Genomic DNA, 23,816 nt, shown 5'->3' with positions numbered 1-23,816 from the left:
TCATAAGTGGAGAACCATTCCCTACGGGGAGTATCATGGAATGAAGAACTAGAATCCAAAATCCAATCCTGGGAATACGCATCATCTGAAGTGGTAAGCAACTTTGCAGATAAATTAGACATGAAGAGAATGTCATTGTCACTATCATGTGTGACTGCATTGATCTCCTCGATCTTCACTTTTCCTTTGTCCTCCCTTGGACTCTCTTCCGTCTGATTTGCACCCCAATTTGCATTCTTTTTCTTATCCTTTTGCTCTCTTTTCAGCTTGTAGCAATCCTTTTTCATATGGCCCTTCTTGCCACAGTGGTAACACTCAATGTTCCATGCCCTAGATTTGCTACGAGACTTTCCTCTTTCTTGGGACTTCCCCTTGAATTGTGATCTGCCCCTTTGCACATTTAAGGCTGCATCCTGCTTGTTGCCGTCTATAGATTTCCGTCTAATCTCCTCGGCCAACAAGCTACCCACAACATCATCAAACTTGAGTACTCCACCAGGTGCAAAGTTACTGATAGCTATACAGAAGGTATCCCATGAGGATGGCAATGAACATAAGAGAAATATTGCCTTAGTCTTCGCATCAAAATTCATTTTCTGAGCGTGAAGCTAGCTGAAAATAATATTGAATTCATTTAAGTGAGAGGCAATGGAGACCCCTTCCTTCATCTGCAACTCAAACAATCTCTTCATGAGGTAAACTTTATTAGAGGTAGTTTCCTTCTCATAAGTGGCACACAGTTTCTTCCACAAATCTTCCGTAGTCTGCTCATTTTACTACTGTGAAATAAACTGACTCTACAAGATGAAGTCTAATAGGTAGACTTTGCTAATGCATCCAACTCATTCCAATCATCCTCAAACATCTTTGCAGGCTTAGCTTCAATCCTTGCCAAGGGTTTAACCTGCTTTTTTTGAATAAGCACATCTCTTATCTGTTCTTTCCACAAAGAAAAGTTTGTCCCATCAAACTTTTTAATGTTGAAAAGCTCCTTTTCAGACATGGAAGAGGATGCCATGATGCAAATAAAGCAAAATCCCAAATGCTAGTGCCTACAAGAGAGAATCACACCAAATACTAGGTGCACCCAAATGTGTATGCTACAATAGAGTGAAATATCACCAAACTCAAAGCTCAAAGCATCAAAACATGCAGCTGACTCAAGTGCATGTACTATGCATCCATATGAGCAAATCTGGCCCAAAAGAAAATGCCAACTGCAATGGTAATCCAAAATGCCAATAAGTGCCAAATGGCTCAAGCATAAACACTGTCCATGGGCATATGCATCACCAATATCTCATCCAAGAGAGCATAACACTATCAGTGCATCACCTGCAATGTGTCAAAGCTATCCCTCAGCATAAAATAGCATCCATGTGCAAAGTGTCTATAAAAAATAGCATCCCACAAGGCAATCTGGGCCTATTAGTGCATCCAATAAGGATCACAATGCATCCAAATGGCCTGTAAATCATCCACTGAAACCCAATGCACACCATGAATGAGCGCACATGGCTCAAACTATAACCAGAGTGATCTGCCTAAGGTATGCTCAAGAAATCATGGTCCTACGGCAATGACCGCTACTGAAAATAGAACCTGAGATGCCTCAAAACATGGGCGTCATTGCATAATCGGACTCAACAAGAAAATCTGCAAATATCTCTCTTTTGCTAGAACTCCAAAATCCCAACCGATGAGTGAGAAATGGGAGTCAACACTTATCCACTGCCATGTGGCATAAATCTAAGGTTTCAAAACCTTAGAATGAAAAATGCATAACAGAGAGATAAAATCCAATATGTAGAGATCTATAACTCTGAAAATACTCCACCGAATCATGCAAAAATTGATGGGTAGGGGTTTTTGGGCGTCCGGAATGCAATGGGACAGATGGTTTTGGAAACTGTGGTCTCAATCACTGGGTCTAACACATGGACTGAAAGACGTATTTGGAAACAGAATTGTTTGTAAACTCCACCGGAGTGTGAAGGATGAGCAACATAGATGTTTTAGGACCTCATGAGTCCATCGGAACTGACAGATCTGCAAATGATTGCTCCAAACTTGAGTTCCAATACCCGGGCAGAAAAACGTAGGAACTGACACAGTGAGTCAGAAATCCAATGAAATGATCCCAGATTCAAGAATGAAGTTGTTTCCAAGCTCCTGAAGTGAAGTGGACACCAAAAGCAAGCAATAGTTGCCTCTACAAGTCAATATAGAGTCTTTATCGTCGAACAGAGTAGGGAAAGCTTAAAAAATGACTTTTTCTTTGAAAACACTTAACAGGCTCTCAAAAACACTTCGCAAAACCAAAGTGACTTTTCCAAAGGTTCCTTTAAGATCTTTGCGCATTCGGATGCAAGTAAAATCACCCCCAAAGCTTCCCACAGAGCTTCTCCTTCCTCCCACAGAGCTGCTGAACTTCCAGGCATTCACACACGCTCAGCTAGATCACCCGGGCTCTGATACCAGTTGAGAGTACTCTCAACGAAAGCGGAACAGAAGAGGGAGAGAGAGAAATAGAGAGCCACACAAGTTTTGGTGGGTGCGGAACACCCTAATCTTCTTTTTCATTCATTTATATATGTGTTTCAGTATTGTACATAACCGAGGTAAAGACACAGTGAGCTTTAACCCCCACAACAATGTCCAATGTGGGTCATGTAGTAGAAGAAGGGTACCTCCTCCATCTTGTCTGAGAGCCTTACATGTATAGGCTAGAACCACTCTCCCGAGTCCCACTAAAGATTGTGGAGGGGTCTCCTCTCTTTAAGCCAATTTGATGCCATACTACTCTGTCCGAACCTAATAAGACTAAGACTGAATCAATGTGCTACTCCCTGCCCACCCGGACCACTACCTTGATCTGCTACCACTCCACACCATCCGAAATCTCATGATCCCCCTAGTCCCTATCTGTCTCGGTTTGTAAGTTGCCACTTGGCCTTACTTTGTAGAATCTACATTGGTGGAACCCAAGGTACTCTTGAAAGAAGCACTCTAAAGGAAAGACCTGTCTTCGGAGAACTGGCTAGACCAATAGTGGGAGGGTCCAAGAGATGAGTAACCCCTCCCACCAGGAGTCCGAGATCATAGCATCAATCTCTACCATCTACGTGCCTGCCTCTCTCAAGTAGGCTAGTGTCTGTGCCATATCCTTTGCTACTCGTGGGAGTTACCACCAGGCCACAAGATGCTAAGTTTGAATGGAATGTTGAGTTAACTATAGTTTCTACTGATTTGAAGAACCAAGCAATGCCTACTCCAATTCTCAAGCAACCAAAGTGGGATGCCATCTTCAATGTACATGTGGATGCTTCCGGCTATGCTTTAGGTGTTATTCTGGTTCAATCGGATGGTCGGCTGGACTATCTCATATATTATGCTAGCTGATTACTAACACCTACTGAGTCAAGTTATAGGACTACTGAGTGAGAAGCTTTGGGAATGGTATTTAGTGTGCAAAAACTAAGCCACTATTTACTCTGTAATCCTTTCGTGTTTTATGTGAATCACCAAGCCTTGCTTTATCTTATTAATAAGACTGTCATTCAAGGATGGCTTGTTCATTGAATGCTTATGCTGCAAGAATTCAATTTCAAAATCATTCATAAGCTGGGCAAAAGCCATGTAGGAGCTGATTATTTGTCCAGGTTATTGCCACCCGAGGATACACAAGGAGTTAATACGGAATTCCCAGATGCTAAATTGTTTGCAATAGATCATTATGAGAATGAATATGCTGAGTTGATGGATTACTTATCTAAAGGAAGATTTCCTAAAACCATGCCTTGAGAAAACATAGGCAACTAGCTTTAAAGGCTTGGAAATACACTTTGATCGGTGGGCAACTATATTATCAATGTGTGGATGGGGCTCTTTATTGTTGGTTTTTGCCACAGGAGCGAGCTATCATATTGCAAGAAGCTCACTCGGGTCCATCAAAAGGACATTTCCAAGGGGAGTTAACTGCTCACAAATATTTACAAGAAGGTTTGTAATGGGAAACCTTATTTAGGATACTTAGATTAAATGCATGCAATGTAATGTTTGTGCCCTTGCAACCCACCAGGCCATGAGAGGATTTTTAGCACTATTGTTTGGACTTTGTTGGTCCTTTTAAACCAACCAGGCTTACTCAAAATAAATATATCAATGTTGCCATTGACCGTGCTACTAAGTGGGTAGAAGCTAAGGCACTCCAAGGCAACTCGGCTCAAAATACTGCTAAGTTTATCTTTGAAAATATCATATGCAGGTATGGATGCCCTTTTTGCAACTTGTTAGTGATCAAGGAACACATTTCCTCAATGATGTGATGTAGTCACTCAAACAAGAATTCAAAATCATGCATACAGTCTCCACTACTTACTATTCCTGTGGCAATGGTGAAGCTGAGTCAACTAATAAGACATTACAACTTATCCTCACTGAGATAGCACAATCAAGTAAGGGTGAGTGGGATACAAAGCTACACTTTGCTTTATGGGCTTATAGAACTGCTTACAAGGTAATACCAATCTTACACCCTTTCGTATGGCCTTTGGCTAAGAGGTAGTTTTTCCCTTAGAATTTATTATTTTGAGTCTTTGAATTGCTACCGAGCAGCACTTAGCAATCAAGGGGAGGTTGCATTAGCTAAGCAACTTGGATGAGTTACATCTCCAAGATGCTTGGTTATAGTTGGTAACACAGTACAGAAGGAAGGCTTGGCACGATAGACATATTGTGCCTAAGCATTTGAAGAAGGGTATGCTCGTGTTGCTCTACAATGCTAAGTTGGGGCCCATTAGTGCTCTAATATATTAGTATTGGAATAGAAACAAATAGTGCTATGTTAGTACTATAATTAACATATCACTATATTAATATTGGAATAGTGTTATATTAGTACTGTATGAAATAGATGGTACGATATTAATGCTAATATTAGTACTATATCAATACTATATTAGTGCTTTAATATATTAGTATTTGAATAGAAAGAGATAGTACTATATTAATACTAATATATAGTACTATATGAGTAGTATATTAGTGCTCTAATATATTAGTACTAGAATAAAAACAAATAGTGCTATGTCAGTACTGTACTAGTACTGTATTAGTAGTATATTAGTAGGCATTATAGTCTACTATATTAATACAGGAATAGTGTTATATTAGTACTATAATAGTGCCAAATTTAGATCGAACACGTCACCATTAGTATATATAATACTATATTGGTGCCAAATTTAGATCTAACGCATCACCATTAGTATACATAGTACTAAAACTAGTACAATCACCACAAGGCTACTGAATTCAATCATCATATATAGTAGTAAATGATATAATTAGCCTATAATGCCAACATAGTTTAAGCTTTATAATAGAGTGCTTTTTATGCTAACAAGTACTATATTGGTAGTCTTCTATATCACATATTGTAAACATTACTTAAAAAAGTGAAAATTTTCCACACATGTTGCAAAGCAGACTTACCAGTTTTTTTGAATCTCATGGTAACCACCCAATCTTTTTGAATCCCATGATACCCACCCAATCTTTTGAAACACTTTTCTTGCAAGATGGAAAAATGCACACGATATGATAAAAAAAATGAACTGCTACACACACCATGTGGTATGTGTGCAAGCAGGGTGCGAACACCGCATCAAGAGAGTGTGTATTAAATCTAAGCCTAGTAAGGGTTAGTACATATTACTGAAACGACCTAGGTCTAAGATAAAACACAGATTATGTCAATGAAAAAAGTTTATCTTACTTTTCAATGACCCACTAGAATACTTGCAGAGCATGTTGGATGCTGTATTGGTCTAGGAATCAAAACCTGCAACCTTTGCTTTGCCAGCTACTCCGTCAAGTGTACATATGAATGTTGAATGCAGCTCTTGTGTCCAACTACTCTACGATCGAGACATGGTGCATTCCTTATGCATTCTTGCTAAATCAAAATATTTTTTGTGCATTTCAGCTTCGCTTCTAACTTTTCAAAATCCATGAATAGTTCATATTGCATGGTGCTACTAGCATTTTTGAGTTTTGGTATGAACCTAGTCAGCTACGTGTTTAATAGAGTTGATGTGTTTTGTGGCTTCTAACTCATGTGCAATAGCCATTTCTAAGTCTGACATCACTTTGTGTTTCTTCTTACCCACCATTATCTTCTAATCAGATAAGACCACTTGTTGATCCTCAATCAATGTCTCGCACAATGTCGTACTCAGGTCTTCACAAGATGTTCCTTTGGAAGGCCTTTCAACGGGGTTCCTGCTACATGCTTTTGTTTGATGTAGGTGTTGTTCTGACTAACACTTCTCACATTGTTTTCTCGCTTGTGAGAAAAGTCCTCCCAATCCACCTCAGTGCCATGAATGGATGCAACATATGCTCAGGCCAATACAATGCCCACCTCATTGTTCATGATGACTATGCCCACCTCAGCAGTCATGGCTGTGCCAGTCTGGTATATCCTTTTATATATAGAAATAATTCTTCATAAAATTATTTCTTAAGGCTTCCAATGTGATAGCCTCACTGGCTTGCCTTGTCCTGGGTGCCCCAAGTGTTCTGCATTTACTCCTCCAGTCCTGGTAGACTTCTAGCCTAACTTTAAGGAAAAATTTCCACCAGGCTTCCCCCTGATTGGAATTGAAAGGGTTCAAAGGGCCTTGCCCTTCCCCTTTTCCTCTTTAAAGACATGTTTGCTTCTGTTTACAAAAAGAGTTACTATTCAGTCATATATAAAAGTCATATGGAAAGGAAAATTTTCAAAGAAGAAGAAGAAGAAGAAGAGAGAGAGAGAGAGAGAGAGAGAGAGAGAGAGAGAGAGAGAGAAAGAGAGAGAGAGGGAGAGAGAGAGAGAGAGAGAGAGAGAGAGAGAGAGAGAGCGAGAGACTCAAACACTCACCTTTTGCAGTTCGCAAAAGTCGTATGCATAGGTAAAAGTCAAAGAAGAAGAAGAAGAAGAAGAGAGAGAGAGAGAGAGAGAGAGAGAGAGAGAGACTCAAACAATCACCTTTTGGTTTAGAATCCCTCCAGCCAATGTGTCTCTAGATTAGATGCACTTCTTCTTTGTTCGAAAGAAATGAAAGCTTCAATAGTTCAACCCGACTGGCCCCGACGTGGTGAGGTGTTTGATGAAATAATGAACTAGTGAGGAGGTTAGACTGAGAATGAGGTGGTTGGAGTTCATTGTGAGAATGTGGTGGCTGGAGCTCACAGTGAGAATGAGGTGGTTGACAAAATCCTAAACCTACGTGTGCCGAAAAGTTTTTGCTTTTGATGTATCTCAAGTCTATCTCGCACGTGTGTATGATAATGTGTGCATGCATTAACTCGAGTTCTTTTAAAATAGTACTAATATATAGGACTACATTTTTGCCAATAGTACATACATCGTAGCAAGCTTTCACCAAATGAGAATTGAAAACCCTTAGACTCTACTTCTTTTACAACTTCCTGCCTAATGGTAAGACCTTGTGAGTGGGTATTGAAAGTCTTGAGCTAAAGGCCCCTCTTTGCATGAAGTCCTTGACCTTAGTGTATGCCACCCGATCACCTTAGAAATCAATTAAATCTGGAAAATAAAGGCCTTTTCAATCACATTCTATTTACATAAAATTTATATGCATAGAATAATTTTTTGGGATTAAGAGCAGTTAGAATAAGTAGATGGGAAGTATAGATGAACAAACTAATGGAGGAAGTAGATGAGAGCTAGTAGGGGGTATTATATGATTAGTTGTTGTTTCTAGAGATGTGGGTCACATTATAATCTTAGTATGTGTTGAACTATCCTACAGGGTGAAGAAAATTTGAAGCACATGCCACAACAGGATGATCCATTGCCCCATGAGATGAGGATACTTCTCCTTGGTTGAGAAATACAAAACAGTTTTGCATTGTATCAATAGGAATATGAACTATTGTTTTGACTTTCTATAGTCATAAAGAACTACAATTTGTTGCTGTTCATCTAAGGCTATTGTGGAGCCATTCCAAAGGTCACAATGCTTGATCAACTAGCTTTTGGATTTAGTCATAATGCATGACAATTAGATTTATGACTTCTTTGCTTGCACAAGCAATACACCTCTGTGTGCCCTTTAAAGGAACACGCATTGTGTGGTTGTGGAGAAGGATCCTTTGCAAGCATCATTCATCTTGCAAAGGATATACACAATAAATGATTTGCTCAATGTGGACTAGGAAGTGGTGCAAAGTATAGCTCATACATTAATAGCCCAAGCTTCGATTCAAGATGAGCAAGGAGAGCTTGTAGACCTTTCAAAGCCTCAATCCTACGACTAAAGACTAAAGGGTAGGGAGAGGAAGAATAGATGGAAGAAGAGCTTGATGATGATGAGTAAGGAGAGCTTGCAAATCATGCAAAGGAGGCAAGACTCGGTAGGGAGAGGAAGAATAGACAAAGGAAGAGCTTGATGATGATGAGCAATTACTGGAGACCTAGAGCACCATTGCTCTCTTGCTTGTAGTTTGACATACATCTATGAATATGAGATCTTTTGATCCACTATGAGTCATTTTCCATATAACAAATTTTTTGAAATAAAGCAAGGAAACTCTATATGTATACCTTCATATATATCCAATCTTAGACTTTGATTTTTTTAATAGAATAAGCAAATTTGTGAGTAAATGAGAAAATAGAAAATAATAACAACTTAGTAAGCAATGTTATGCTTATGTTCTTAGGTTTCAAAAGACTTTGAAATCTCTTTATTTGAAACAACATTGTGCTTAAGAAATCTAAAATGTAAAATCATAATGCTTATGTGTTGATATAGTTACCATAACAAATCAAGGAACCAATTGTAACATAGGAACACGTATTGTTGTATAACGCCTTTGCTCATATTCAAAAAGATATGAATTGACACCCGGCTATGAATTCATATCAATGGCTGATGATAGAGTGCCAGACCCTAATGGGTTAACTACCAAATTCTTCATAGAATTCTAGGATGTGATTGGTGGCTCGGCTCGTAAAGTTGTTCCTGAAAAGGTAGGTTCATCTAAAGGTTGGGAATTGGCGTCCAATATCCATGTTGAATACTTCCTATAAAATCATAGCGAAACCACTTGCCTTGAGGATTCGAGAGCTATGCATGGCTATAACTGATTGGAAATAGCGTGGATTCGTTAAGGGGTGGGATATTTTTGGGAATATCCTTAATGTCTCTTTGGCTCATCCATGCAACTCAGCCCACAACATGTTGCTGTTTGAAATCAAAGCTTATGATAAAATAAGATGGGACTACCTACTATAGTTGGTTAGTAAGTTAGGGTTTGGGAAGAAATTTGTAGATATGGTAGCCGCTCTCTTCGAGAACATGTCTATTATTCTTCGCCTCAATGGGGCAACAGTAGGATGTTATGAATTGAAGAGATCTATTCATTATGGGTGCCCCTGCTCCATTTTTGTTTGCCATTGGGTTTGTTCCATTAATACATTTGATTAAGCAGGGTACCTCGTCGAGACAAAGTAAGGGAGTTGAGCTGCCTCCAGGGGATACCCAATTATTTGCAGATGAACTAGTTTCTCTTTCGATGGAGGATAGAACCCAACCTCTTTGATATACTTGAGAGGTTTTGCAGTTTGTTGGGGTCCCAATGTAGATGGGCAAAAATATTTGTGATCAGGTTTGATGTTGGTCCATCCCTCAACTAGCTTAAAGAGTTGCAAGTGCAAATCATACCTAGAGGAGAGGTTGTGAGATACCTGGGAGTGCCATTCACAATTGACATCATGGAGAGACGATGTTTTAATCGATTTAAGGCCAACATTGTTTCCAAATTAAGAGCATGGCATGGAATGCAGTTGGGCTGGAATGCCAGGGTTCTCATTATAAAACATTTCCTCTTGACAGAGACAACTTATGTCTCTACCATCTAGAACTTTTCTAAATGCCATTGGATCGAAAGTGAAAGATTAACGCATTCATTTCTATGGCAAGAGGAGGGAAACAAGAGAGAAAGGCATTACATTCCCTAGGAACTGTTAAAGATCCCAAAACTTCAAGGGGGCTTGGGATTGGTAGACATTCGGTTGCACAGCTAGTCCCTCATCTCTGTAAGTGGCTTCCTTGGATTTTTGGGGGTGATCCCCCTAGGTAATCCTGCTAAAAGAATTCATATTGAATGGTAAAGGGGTAATCCCCCTGGGTAATCTTGCTGAAAGAATTCATATTGAATGGTAAGGGGAAAGATGTAGGTTCATGGCCAAGGCTCTCGTGGTACAATTGCTTGTGCTCAGGCTTTCGCTTACACATCATTGGCTTTGGATTGGTAGTGGCGGGTATGGTCTCAGCGTGGAAGGAATGTTTTGGATGTCTGTGTCCTAGAAGGGGCATGATTCAAGAAATATCCTTTTTATTCTCATGATGTGGCCAAAGCTTCGAGCATGCTTCGGAAGGGTATCAGAACTTGGGCAGATGTATGGAACCCTAGAGTAGTGGATTGGCTCTCAATAGAGAATATGAGGAGTGATACAATGTCGGATGGGGAGCTGGATTTGCTACACATCGTGATGGAATGTGTTCCTCGTGGCCAACGAACACTGTTTAGTCCAACCAGTGGCGGTTGTTCAAAACCCCCTTAGTAGAATCTCAGTTGAGATAGCATATCGAGGCTTGATCCAGGAAGTGGAATATCAGAATTGGTTCTATTGCTTAATAGGAAGTGGCATATCGAGGCTTGATCCAGGATTGGTTCTATTGCTTAATAGGAAGTGGAATATCAGAAGGGGTTAGGTTCGCTGATCTCACAACTTCTGAGGGATCTAGAAGAATGGCATTGTAGGCAAGGCGAAGTTCCTAATGTGAAAAGTGGCCCTCCAATGGCTCCCAATTAAGGGTAAGCTTGCCAAACATCTTCCTATTTCGCCGATGTGCCTACAATCAATCAATGGAAGTACGGCATCATCTCATGCTTCACTGTGCAATCTCTCAGGAAGTCTAGAAATGTGTCAAGAAGAAATCCGGACTCATGGCAAAATTCCATATATGTGCTACGTGGAGGTTGGTCTTGTTGGGGGAGGTTGCGGGGTTACCCTAAACTCTAGCTATGTGCTGGATATACATCAAAGCGATGGTTCTATTAGCCATCTAGCATGCCCAAAACTAAGCCATTTTTCATGCTTTAGTTGTAGTAGGGTTTAGAGAGTGTTGTAATCTCACAATTAAGGGCCTCCTAAGAGACCTGGGTTGGCTGTTGGGTGGGAAGGATCCTGTAGTTAGCTATATTAGTAGTCAGAGTGTGCCTCCAAGTCTAGTCTTAGAGTATGCGATAGTGAGCTCTATGTTCATTGCTTACAGTGTAGATCAAGGGTGGTAAGGCCATTTTCAATCGACCAAGTGTTGTATGAGTATCTTTCTCTCGAGCCTGACCAACCCCTTAAAATAATCGGCATTAAAAAAGAAAGATATGAATTGACACATGCTAGTTAAATATGTAGAAACTAGATAGCCTTTGGCCAAGTTCTAAGTAGATTAACATACATGCGTGACAAAGTTCAGGCATGAACGTGTGCATGTGCATGTGCACTTGCATGTATGTTTGAGTGAGTGAATGTCGATGTGGCATGTATCTAGGGCTTTAAAAAGCCAAACCCCTTTAAAGATAGAGCTTTGCACTTCAAACTCGAGCTTTTGAAACCACTCCAAATATAAGTAAAGCTTCATCCTCTCCTCTTAGTCCCCTTATACATCAAATACCCTTTTGACATTACCCTCTAGAGCATAGTGCTTAGGCAATGATTAAAATTATATTTACAAGTGTTCTTGTCTTTTACATAAGCCTTTATTCTACTTTATCAAGAATGGCATTGTAAAGGCTCTTTCTATCTCTCTTTCCCTCAATTATGTTTCTAGTTGCCCCTTAAGAGCATTGATGCTCCCAATAAACCAAACCATAGTGGCTAGGAGCATATATGTGGTAATTATTATTTCTTTGGAAAGTTTGGAGCATCGATATTGTCATCACCTATTTTATATTAAAATAATAATGCTAATTGATGTAGCTAAGTTCAAGAAAGCATGGAAGATTCAAGAGTGTAGAAACTTTTTTAAATTTCCTTCTAGAAAACTACGACTTCAAGAAATGTTTTTAGTGTAAGATATTTATCGACCATGGTTCATGTTGTTAATGTAAGATGTTTGTCAGCCATGGTTCTTTAGAATGTGATGGGGATGACAAAGGGAAAGCTCTAGATTTTGCGAAGGTTGATGCTTGAAGACTTTTTGATTGTGCATGTTCTCTATCTCTCATTGAACTCCTCTAAGTCCCCCCTCCTCCCCCCCCCTCTCTCTCTCCCTTTCTCTCTGTCTTTGTGACTCCTCCATTTATATGAATGTCCCCCCACCTTGGAATCTTTTAGCTTGGAGACATATCTAAAACATAGGGAGTAGAGGCATAGTCCGATATATATATATATGTGTGTGTGTGAGAGAGAGAGATTCCACCCAAAAAAATGTGTGTGAATGTGTGTATATTGTTTATTTTCACTAAAAAAAAGTGTGTATATTGTTTATTCGTTCATTTTTCGGAAGAGGATTTTGGAGACTTGCTACAATGACACTTCCACTGGTCATCCTTATTGCGCACGCAATCAAAAACATAGGGAGCAGAGGCATATCTAAAACATATCTAAAACATAGGGAGCAGAGGCATAGTCCGATATATATATATGTGTGTGTGTGAGAGAGAGAGATTCCACCCAAAAAAATGTGTGTGAATGTGTGTATATTGTTTATTTTCACTAAAAAAAAGTGTGTATATTGTTTATTCGTTCATTTTTCGGAAGAGGATTTTGGAGACTTGCTACAATGACACTTCCACTGGTCATCCTTATTGCGCACGCAATCAAACAGCTTCGATAAAAGAAACGACAGAGAGCGAGAGAGAGAGAGAGAAAGCGCATCTTGCCCTTGCCCGCATCGTGCCCAACGTGCACCTCCACTGTGCAGTGGGAACTCTAACTGCCTCCCGAAAGTAACGGATTAAGATCAAAACGATGATACTTATTCCAACTACACAGCATCGACGTAACTTATACGCAAAAGAACTTCAAGTTCTCAAACTACAGAAGAATAGTTGAATATAGCAATACATTCTATTGATACCTCTCGGAATAAGATTGCGTCGACCATCTTTGTGCCGTGAGGATTCCATGGCAAGAAAGCCAGTTCTTGATGATCGAATCTTGCAGAGAGACAGTAATGGAGGCAGAGAAGAACGTGATTGTTCGTATCTTCACAATCCAAGAGAACACACGGAACTTCTTTGGTGGAAGAAATACACAGCGTGTTTAGCGGTAGACTGGAAGCACGTCAAGAAGCCAGTGAACCCGAAACAGAAATCCTCAGAGTTGTGATTGGTTTAAGCTATTGCACCGTGAGGAGATTTTCGATCGACGAGACAATCCACTCCACACCTTGCTGAGAGGATTGCTTACACCTCCACGAAGAGATTTGAACTACAAAGATCACCTTAAACACATCTAAGTGCTCGTGCTCGAGACTGTAGCTCCGCTCTGAGCTCCAGAGTTGCTCGCATCCTGCTCTGTAGGAAACACTTTCCTCTCCCTGCTGAGGAGCCTCTTGATGGCATTGAGACGGGTCCCTGGCGACTTGGATGGTTGCTGTCCGGTCGTAGAAGGCACGGACTGGTCTTCTGTGGAGGAGCACAACGAAGACGCTATGGAAGAGGATCGAGGGACGACGAAATTGTGTTGCCTTCTCGGGATTTCAATGACGATGTGAGGGAGAGACCTTCCCCCTCGCTGCCCGTGTTCCAAGCGCGGGGAGTTGACACGAGAACTCACGCGAGAATGATCACCCCAGAAGAGAACATTAGTTGGGAACTGCACGCCCTGGTTGTGAGGGTACCTGTCGGAAGTCGACCTTCTCCACCTCCACCCAGGCGACGGAAGAGATTGTTCAGCGTCTTGAGATGCCTCAGCTGCGGCAGGATTGGTCTCTTCCACTCCACTGGATGACTGCGAGGTGCCTTCGTTCTGCTGGAGCTCATCCGAAGCTTGACGAGTTGGCTGGCGAAGGAGAAACGTAGAGGAGCTCTCTGCAAACGAATCTTGCACTTGCGCACCGCCATGGAGCTCTGCGCTCGTCCGACAGAGAGGGCATGTGGTGTGCGACAGAAACCACATATCAATGCACTCTGTGTGGAAGCTATGGTTGCATTTCGGCAACAATCGGCATTTCTCATCCTCTTGGAACTCGGACAAGCAGACCGCGCACTCCAAACCATCCTTCAAAGACAGAGACATCTTGTAGACGAAGGTGGGCAGAGTCTCCACAATCGCCTTCTCCAGGCCGACAGTGATCGGCTCCTGGACCTGGAAATCCATTCCTTGACGCCGTCTCAACAAGGCCTGCCTACGGCTGGCGCGCCGCCAGAACCATTTGGCATAGATGTGGAGGGCGAGGATGAAAACGACGACCAAGAAGAGGACGACGAGGGCAGCGATGATGATCTTACCATTGAGGCTATACTGGGCGCCGTTGGTTTGGAGGAAGCTGGGGCTGACGGAGGAGGAGTTGGAGGACATGGCGAGAAGTGGGAAGGGAGAAGAGAAGGGAGGGAAGGAGACAATCAAGGAAGCAGGCGAGGGGATGAAGTATGGGGAGAGGAAGCCATGGATGGAGTGCAAATTTGGGGAATGGAGAAGATGAAGGTTGGCTAGGGCGGAGAGCGCTTGGCTATGGCGGAGCCTCCCTCGCTTGACAGGCTCTACAGAAGTCTGTGTGTTTGAGTGTTTGAGAGAGAAGCCAGATAGAAGATGACCCTTTCTATCCCCCATTCTCCCTCCCTCCTTACGTGTCATCCATTCCTCTTGCCACATCATCTCTTCCCCTGGAATGGCTTCCCACTCTATCTTTCCCACCTTCATTTCCATTGCACTTTTTTCTTCCCTCTCCTGCCATTCGTTAATCCGATTATATCTTTGAGCCAACTTGAATTCTTTAATCGGATTATCTTTGACCCAATTGCTCTAGCAATCCTCGTGGTGTCCCTTTTGATTTGGGGACTACCTCTCGTTTGAGCAAATCATATTTTTTTGCCTTTTCGCTCTCAGAACACTTGTGGGGCTACACCCATCTTCAGTTCGAGCCAACTGCTCTACCACCCTTGGTGGTTCAATCAATTGATAGCTCATCTTGGCTGGCTATTTGCTTATTCAGTTGAGGGTCGACGATCTTGTGATTTGGCACCTTCCAACCCTTCCACATTAGGTACGAAATATATGTATATGTATGTAATGTGTGTGTTATATATATACATACTTTTGGATCGTAGGTCCAACTTCGGTTCAATGTGAAGTGTCCAAGGGGACACTATAACTGCTGCTGATGTCATGATTTAGTAAAGCAATGCTGATGAACATTTTCTTGAAGGAGGGTCAATTCTACATCAATTGAGTGGATGAACATGGAATTTAACGTTCATATTCGAAATGGCCATCATCCATGCATAGAGGTAGGCCTTAATGCTACCACACAGGAGGAGCACGGTGACCCTAACCAATCCTTGGGCTTGAATGAATGTAAAGCCCTTCACACCAATATTTTGATTTATTTGAGGTCATAATTGGTTGGTGGATAGGTTGTGTGTCAATTCATATGATAATTAGCATTGAAGGCTAGTAATCTTTGCCACTCTCTCACAAGTACATATGACTTTTCTAGTCCATTTGATATCTTTATGTGTAAGTAATCTTAGAATGAAATAGTGTTACTTCAAATTACATAGCCATCACCCATGCGCAAAGGTAGGCTGCCACACATAAAAACAAGCCCTTCACGCGAAAACTTTCATGTATGCATGCTCTAAATTTTATTTTATTAGAGATCAGGAATGAGGTGGTAGGCATGCTAAGGGTCTATCCATATGATAATTCGCATTAAAGGGTAGCCATCTTTGCCAATCTCTCACAAGTAGCTATGACTTTTTTGGCACAATTCATATCTTCATGTGAAGGGGAAGTTAAATGGAAAATACCTTCTCTTCAAATTACATCTTGATATAAAAGGGAACCCTTGGTGTTAGGGATGAAGATCATAAGAGTCAAGGGTTGCAAGCAAGCCACATCCTCCCATGCAGCAAAAGCAACATTCACTTTGACTTGCTAGCTTAGCATGAGAGAAAACATTTGTTACCCATTCTTGGTGGGCTTCAAGGTTAACACCATGAGAAACCTTAAAGGAATCCAAACACTATTAATGCCTTGAAAAAAATGCAAACTAGATTCTTGCCACATGATGCTACTCATTCCAATTCCAAATAGTTTCCTCCTAGAATATCAAATAACCCATGCCAGTGCAACTAGTGGGGGCAACTTCCTTATTTCTTGTGAATGGTCCATTTTGTCTACCACAATTTCATGAGAAAGCATCATAATTAGTGCAACTAGTGGGAGCAGACCTCCTTATTTCTTGTGAATGGTCCATTTTGTCTACCACAATTTCATGAGAGAGTGTCATAATCATTGCAACCATTTGTGTCATAACAGGCACTATTCATTTATGTGAAGATATGGGCAACTATGGTGAGGGCATCGTACCTACTGAAGACATTGCCATGCATAATATTTTGCCTCATATCATGGGAACATGTTTATTCATGTGAAGATATGGGCAACTATGGTGAGGGCAGCATCCCTAATATAGGTAATGCCATGCATAATATGTATTTGCCTCCATATCATGGGAACATGTTCATTTTTTTGGGTACAAATTCAAAATTGTATTAGAAACAAAGAAAATAGAATTCGAAAAAAGAAAGGAAGCGCCTTTTCAAAAGAAAGGCAATGCTTCAGATCCATATCCGCCCTAAGGCCTTACAAGCATCATTTCTAATCCCAAAAAAGGAAATCGACATGCGGGTCTCATCTAGGCATCGTACCTCGAGGAGTTCTTTGGAACACCACTCCATTCCTGAAGTTCCATACTTGCATCAATACTAAAGCTCTTAAGGGTTGCAGCATCTAGTAGATCTGGGAACATGTTCATTCATGTGAAGCTACACTCCTATTGGGCAACTATGGTGAAGGCACCATGCTTAATGAAGGCAATGCCATGCATAATATTTGCATCATATCATGGAAACATGACTGACCTTCCGCTAGGCAATTGCATGTAGCAAAAGTGCCATCTTATCTCTTTTGTAGCCAAGGTCCCATCATTTGTAAACCATGTCAAGGTTAAAATCACCCACCACGTCAGTAGAACTAGGTTGAATAGAATCTCTACAAAGGTTGTGTATTCTTGCCTTGATAGGTGATAGGTAGATAATCCCTGAGCTGAACAAAAAGTGGCTAGTGAGAAGAGGTGAGAGCTAGTGGAAGAAGATGCTTCAAGGAGTGTGGAAGTTGGGGCTACCTAGCAAAGTGACTTTCCTCTTGTGGAAGATTCTTTACCACTAGCTGCCAGTGAGAAATAGGATTGCGAGATACATCTCAGTGTCGTTGATATGCCTGCTTTGGGGGGTGGTGATCAAGACAATAAGACACCTTACCTACAGCTAGCTGCATTGTTTCTTGGGCCTTATGGAGAAAGGTGGAAGGGGCCGTCAAGTCATCGGGATACATGAAGCAGTTTGCTTTGCTAAGCAACTGGCGACTGGGGAAGGGAAAGGCCTACCTTCAACCTTGGCTAGTTCGTGGCTGTTCATCAGGGCAGCAACCTTGTTGATGATCTAGGAAGATCACAATTGCTTGGCGTTTAGCAATAAGTCACAGCATAACTCCCCAATACCAAATGTGTTACGGGGTGTTGAGAGTAATTTAAGGGATTTTGGTTAATAGAGGAAAAGTGTCCAGTGGTTAGTCTCTATGTGACGACCATTGGAACACAATTTTGTAATCAATCTGGCTTTTGAGCATAAGCTGAGGGTGGTCGCCCACAAAACGCCTATCTATATTTGTAAGGTCTACTTTTTTGGGTCTGACCAGCCCTCATAATATACCCGACATGTTTTTTGCAGGGGAAAAAAAAATCACACCCCTCACTAAAGTTTTGTTCAATCAAGTCCCCATCATCTGTCAAAGTTAAATCATGCACCACACTAGCGTTCTATTAAGTCCTGTCTTGTAGTTCCCAGATGCCCCCGCAAAGGGAGGCATTGATGGGTGGCCTTGCCTACACAACAATGCTTCCAGATCCTCCACCAGTTTGGACCTCTCCTCAACGCCCATTTAGAATTGAGCTTCTGACCCAGGTCCGCTTCCCCAAGCATAAGAGCGAACTCATCGAGCAGGATCCAATCCACCGCATAGGGGTTCCAGAAGTCCATCAAAGTTCTAACTCGATCCTTCAGCCCTGGGTGAGGAGCCCAATGGGAAGTCCGAGAACCACGAAAGTCTTATCCTCAATGAATAGCTTGGGGAGCCACTTGCCTACTAGAGATGCTCTTATTGCAAATGTCAGGCAGCCCCAGACCACCCAACTGCTTAGGATTCCAGATTGTCAACACATGAGAACGGATAATGAGAAAGCTCTCAGCTTGGCCTTTAGCTTCTCTCGCATTGTGTCCTGTGTGTGGGAGAGGCAAGGAGGTGGAAATGCATATGATGTGGAGCTGCCCAGTGACTCGTCAGGTCTAGTCAAGGTTGGAAAGCACGATCAGAAGGATGGGCCTGATGAGAAGCATCTTCTTGGGTAATAGCTAGCGAAGAGCCCTGCTTGGGGATGTAGCGAACCTCCCCTCAACTTTGGCGGTGGCCTGGCCATATCTTCGGGCCGCGGTTCTTCTTGCAATTTGGGAGGTCAGGAATAACATAGTCTTCTATCTGCAAGGCAACTTAGCCTGGAGAGAATCTGCTATCTTGAAGGGGGTAAGGAGCTACTTGAGGGATTTTAGTAAGTTGATGGATAGGACTGATAGTATCATGAGTGATATATTAGGGGGAGTAGTAGGAGAGCTGTAGCGCCACAAGGTCCTGTAGGTTGTCTTTTGGGCTACATCACAGCGAAGGTCTAGGGCTGTAGGCCCACCTTTGACCAATTTTTGTAGGTCTTACTTTTGGGCCGACCACCCTCGCTTCTAACATATAAAATATCCTTTTTGTTTTTTTTTAAAAAGTCCTTTCTTGTACTTAGCTTTTCCTTAAGCTCCTCCCTCCACGATGCACACGCTAAAGCCTAAGCTGCACAATGCTGTGGAACTATCCTTTTGCTGTCAAATGCTAGCAATTTAGAACGTGCTCTAAGAGTATATGGCTAGACTAAAGGGTGATAGGTGAGATGGTTGACGGGCTTCTTGTTTATCTCTTAGAACGCTAGTAAAGCGTGTCTTGCTCTAGTAGTAGTTCATCTTCATTCGATAGGTGAAGTAGATACGGCAAGAGTGGTTCCACAAAGAGGACCAACATCTATACAACTATCTCGAGAGGGCTAACTAGGTAGCCTCCAACTGGGAGTACATTGGCTAAGTGATATCACACGCTACCTAAGTTTTCCTTGAAATGGCTTTGACTATTTCATCTTTGTAATAATCAAGCACCTACGATTACTGAGTCCGGACGTGTTGGTATGACTCACATGGGAAGATTTTTAGACGTGAGGGAGGAAAACTTTGTCCAACGAGAGTACCATGTACCATCAATCTTAACCATACTCTGATATCAGAGCCAGGTCAACACCAGCTTTTGACGTTTACGTTTGGAACATTAAAGGTCAAAAGTGTACCCTTTTTTGTCGGCGTTTGCGGTACGTCAGGATCAACTCGAAACCACGGTAATTCCAGAGGTTCAGAAGTTAAGCACCAACTTTGAAGCCTTTTTTTGTCGTGTACAGGTGAAAGGTGGGCCTACGCCCTAAAGTCCGTGTCCGGAAATCACGGGCGCCCAACCAATTGAAATGGGAAGGCGGGCCCCACGCAAGCCCGCTGTTTTGACTTTGTAGACCATCGCCGCTGCCGCTCCTGCCGCCATCGGACGGCGAACACGCGTCCACGCGGCGATCGTTATCCACGCGGGCGCCACATTTGACCCGTCAGCAAAGGGTGTGGCGGAGGTCGGGGCCCAATGATCCGGCGGGTTTAATGGTGAGGAGGTGCCATCGTGTCAGTGTGGCAGGGTATCGCGTCGTGAACCAAGTGCACGTTATCATTCAAAGCTTGCTTACCTCTCTCGCGCACCTTCAAAGTTCAACCTTTGAAGTTTGGAGTTTGCATTTTTCCCATGGCCTGCCACCACAACGTTTTGTCGAGAGATTCCCGCTCTCTCTTCGACATCCGCAAGCCTCATCACTGAAAACTTTTGGCATATATGTTTCCAAATTCCCACTTCATTCCACTACACTTCGCTTGGGAATGCCCTTTCACTTGGGTGTGCTATCGGAAACCAAAATAGGGGAATTGTGTAATGGAAGCAAGAAAAGTGTATGCGCGTGTGTGTTTGAGAGAGAGAGAGAGAGAGAGAGAGAGAGAGAGAGCATTGAGGCGAGATCAATTTTGATGAATGCAAAAGGGTATTAAACCCCTGTCCACTAAAATCCTAATAGTCTAACCATGCTTTGAAATGTAGTCACCCGTTGCCTCGTAAATGAGAGATGAGCTTGGTTAACATTGATAAGGAGACCAATTTGTGTACTTTCCCAGTGCCTCTTAAATAAGACATGAGCTTTGTTAACATCAATGCAGGACTAATTTTGACATTGGACCGAGTATTGAATGCACAATCACATACACAGAGGATACTGAAGAAGCTGTAGGTCATCCCCAAAAGGAATTATAGTAGAAAGGTGCCTCATATATGATACATGATCTTTGTTGATGCCGATGATAGACCCATGTTGATCTATGAGGGTATTAAGCCACAAACACATAGTTCGAGAATAGTGATTGAGCTACCAATATAGACCCAAAAGAATCTTACCTTGCATTTTCACCTTGGAGAGGGTTATTTTGAAGCATTGATGCCACATAGAAAGTAGCTACTTAGCCCATACATAAAGATAGGGTCCTATGACATGATCCATCCCATGCACAAAGATGTTGATAACACTTCATATGATATATTGGAAGGGGGGAGATGTAATGGCACCTCTACTAGCTTATGGAAGAAGGGAGAGCTATGAGAGCATCTTCACATTTTCATAAGGAGGATGCTCTCATTGCGTTAATAGGATGTGGGACTCTTGGGTGCCTAATGAAGTAACCTCATTGGCACTTTAAGAATCATCGATATTTATGACTACTTTCACCTTGGAGCGATTCGTAGGGAGTATCCAACATGAGTTTCAATTTGGAGTGATTTGTGGTGAGTGTCAAACATGAGTTTCACCTTAGAGCTATTTGTGGTGGGTGTCCAACGTGACTTTAAATTAAAGGAGAAGAACTATGGATTTTTGAACATAGTAGTACTTGTCCTCCTCAACTTAATTGGATACATTCCTTATCTTTCCCTTTCCTTCCCTATTACCTAAACAAACAATGACCCCCCTTTCAAATTGCTTACATAGGGGCCATGATTTTTTCTCCTCTTGTTTCTATGTGGGCTCTATAGCCTTATCTTAAACCTTGACGTAAGGCAAAGGAAATATCATTTTTGCCATAGAAAACTTTTAGAGCATGAAACATTGGATGTTATAACTTATTCTTTAAATCATCTTCAACACGACACACAATAAACATTCAAATAAGCTATTAGAAAACTTTTGTCTAGCAATCATATGAGCATATGCCTTTTTTACAATAGTTTTTCAACACTTTTTTTGATAATGATATGATAATGATATAGCACTTTATAGTTGACATGCATTTGAAAAAACATATTCAAATCAATATAAAATAATAGCCTGCATGCTTGTTTGAAAGTCTCTCTTTATTATTTTCTCTAAAGCTACAATGTCTACCATCAAAATCGTCCTACATTTCTAATTCTTTACTAAGTCTCATTAGATCTACTTTTTCATTGGCTTTATTACATTATGGCAATTATATAATTTGTATAAAGTCAATTTTTGCATCCCCATTTTTCGATTTCCTCTCATTTTTGTAAATGATTTAGTTGAAAGGGTTCAAGTTTCAACATGTTGCTAGCTTTCATAAACATTAAATGTACCAAAGATTTTTCTACCGATTTTGACTTATCAACGAATAAAAACAATTTAAATAGAGTCATGAAATTTTCCTATCCTGCTCATAACCAAAATGAGAGAAGACACACTACATATGCAACTAATACAAGCAAGACAACCTCCATGGCTAGAAGTGCAATTGCAAGCTTATCAACTATGCCCTTGCTAGATTAACATTTTTATAATCACATATGAAGCTAGAATCTTTTATAAAAATACCATCATAACATTTGACTTAAATCTTTTGCAGCACAATACTATTCCTCAAATATCATAATCAAGATGATCCCCTGATACCTAGCATACCCAACTTCAAGTTGGATGAGAATCCATATTTGATTCCCAATGCCACCTATCTTCATTTATCTTTGATGGCAAATTGACTCATAAGCTCTAAGGACTAGGTACTTTTTCCCACCACCACTACGATATACGGATGTTATAGTCCCATAGTTCCAAAAAGGATATAATATATTTCTAAGTCTCATTAAGTCTTCTTCATCATTTTGATTTTGGATTTTTTAAAACTTTATAACATTATGACAATTATATCATTTGTGTAAAGATAGTCTTATGCATCCCCTTAGAAAGAGATATCTTTTTTATATTCCTCTCACATTGTAGTAGTAAGCTTGTAGATCAACCATGAGCTCACTTAAATGGTTTCAAGTTTCAACATACTTATAGCTTTCACCATTCTCATAGGAAAGGCATCTCATTGTAGTAGTAAGCTTGTGGATCAACCATGAACTAGGAAACTTGCTGACCTCTCCAAACCAAAAACTATGCATGTACCAAATACAAGCAAGACAACCTATATGGAAAGAAACTCATTTGCTAGCTTAGTTAAGAATACCCTTGCTAGGTTAACATAAGTACCATCAGAAAGGAAGCTAGAATCTCTCATGAAAGAATCATTGAAAACATCTGAGATATTGTATTGCATAATGTTTAACTAAATTTTTTGGCAAACAATTCTATTCCTCAAATACCTAAATCAAGAGTAGACCCTAGCCAACCCAACATGAAGTCCCAAAGGGGGCACTATGTAAAAACCCCATATAGCACGTGCGATCAAGGGGTATTAAAAAAACCCCTACCTATGGATTTTCATAACCTATATACACTCCTTTTGTAAATTTTGAGATGATTAAAGTATACCTTATGTATAAAAATTTTCACTTTTTGAATTGAAAAACCATTATGTATGTATAATTTTGTAATTCCATAAAAACATAAAACCCCTTCCATTGACCACACATGCTATCTTACACATTTCTTAGTGAACCCCCCAGGCTTGAAGTTGGTGATAATCCATCATTGATTTATAACGAGACCCATCTTCATTTAGCTTTGAGGGCAAATTGCTTTATAATCCCTATGAATTGGATCCTTTTCTACAACTATATTGAGATTCCACACTTCTAAAAATGATATTGTAAAACCTAGTAGAGTGGTACACATGCCAATACCAATCCATTTAACACCTGCCAATACCAATCCATTTAGCCAACTTCCTCTTAAGAGAAGTAAGTTATGTAGATTTTCCATTAGTGTAACTGATCTTACGAAATGGAAAAGCTATGCACAACCCTTGGATAACAAACTAGCTATTTTATAGCAATCAATAGTAGTTTGATGAAACATGTTGTTGTTAACTTCCAAATCAAAACACATGGC

General features: G+C 41.0%; 1 protein-coding gene across 1 annotated transcript; it reads right to left on the bottom strand.

Annotated features, from left to right (window-relative positions):
- Positions 1-13,158: 13,158 nt before the first annotated feature.
- On the bottom strand, positions 13,159-14,796 carry LOC147890843 (RING-H2 finger protein ATL3-like). The gene has a single exon (XM_087389495.1). The coding sequence runs from the start codon at positions 14,603-14,605 to the stop codon at positions 13,538-13,540; it is 1,068 nt and encodes a 355-aa protein (XP_087245621.1). The 5' UTR covers positions 14,606-14,796; the 3' UTR covers positions 13,159-13,537.
- Positions 14,797-23,816: the final 9,020 nt, after the last annotated feature.

This window comes from Dipteris shenzhenensis, chromosome 18 (genome assembly GCF_047967505.1).
Source record: "Dipteris shenzhenensis isolate YYH24624 ecotype China chromosome 18, Dip_SZ_1.0, whole genome shotgun sequence".
NCBI lineage: Eukaryota > Viridiplantae > Streptophyta > Polypodiopsida > Gleicheniales > Dipteridaceae > Dipteris > Dipteris shenzhenensis.
Note: the sequence above shows the minus strand (reverse complement) of the source record. Positions and strands in the feature narration are given on the sequence as shown.

Bases quoted from the DNA above. Each gene is read 5' to 3' on its own strand.
- LOC147890843 (XM_087389495.1), bottom strand. From the start codon at position 14,605: ATGTCCTCCAACTCCTCCTCCGTCAGCCCCAGCTTCCTCCAAACCAAC.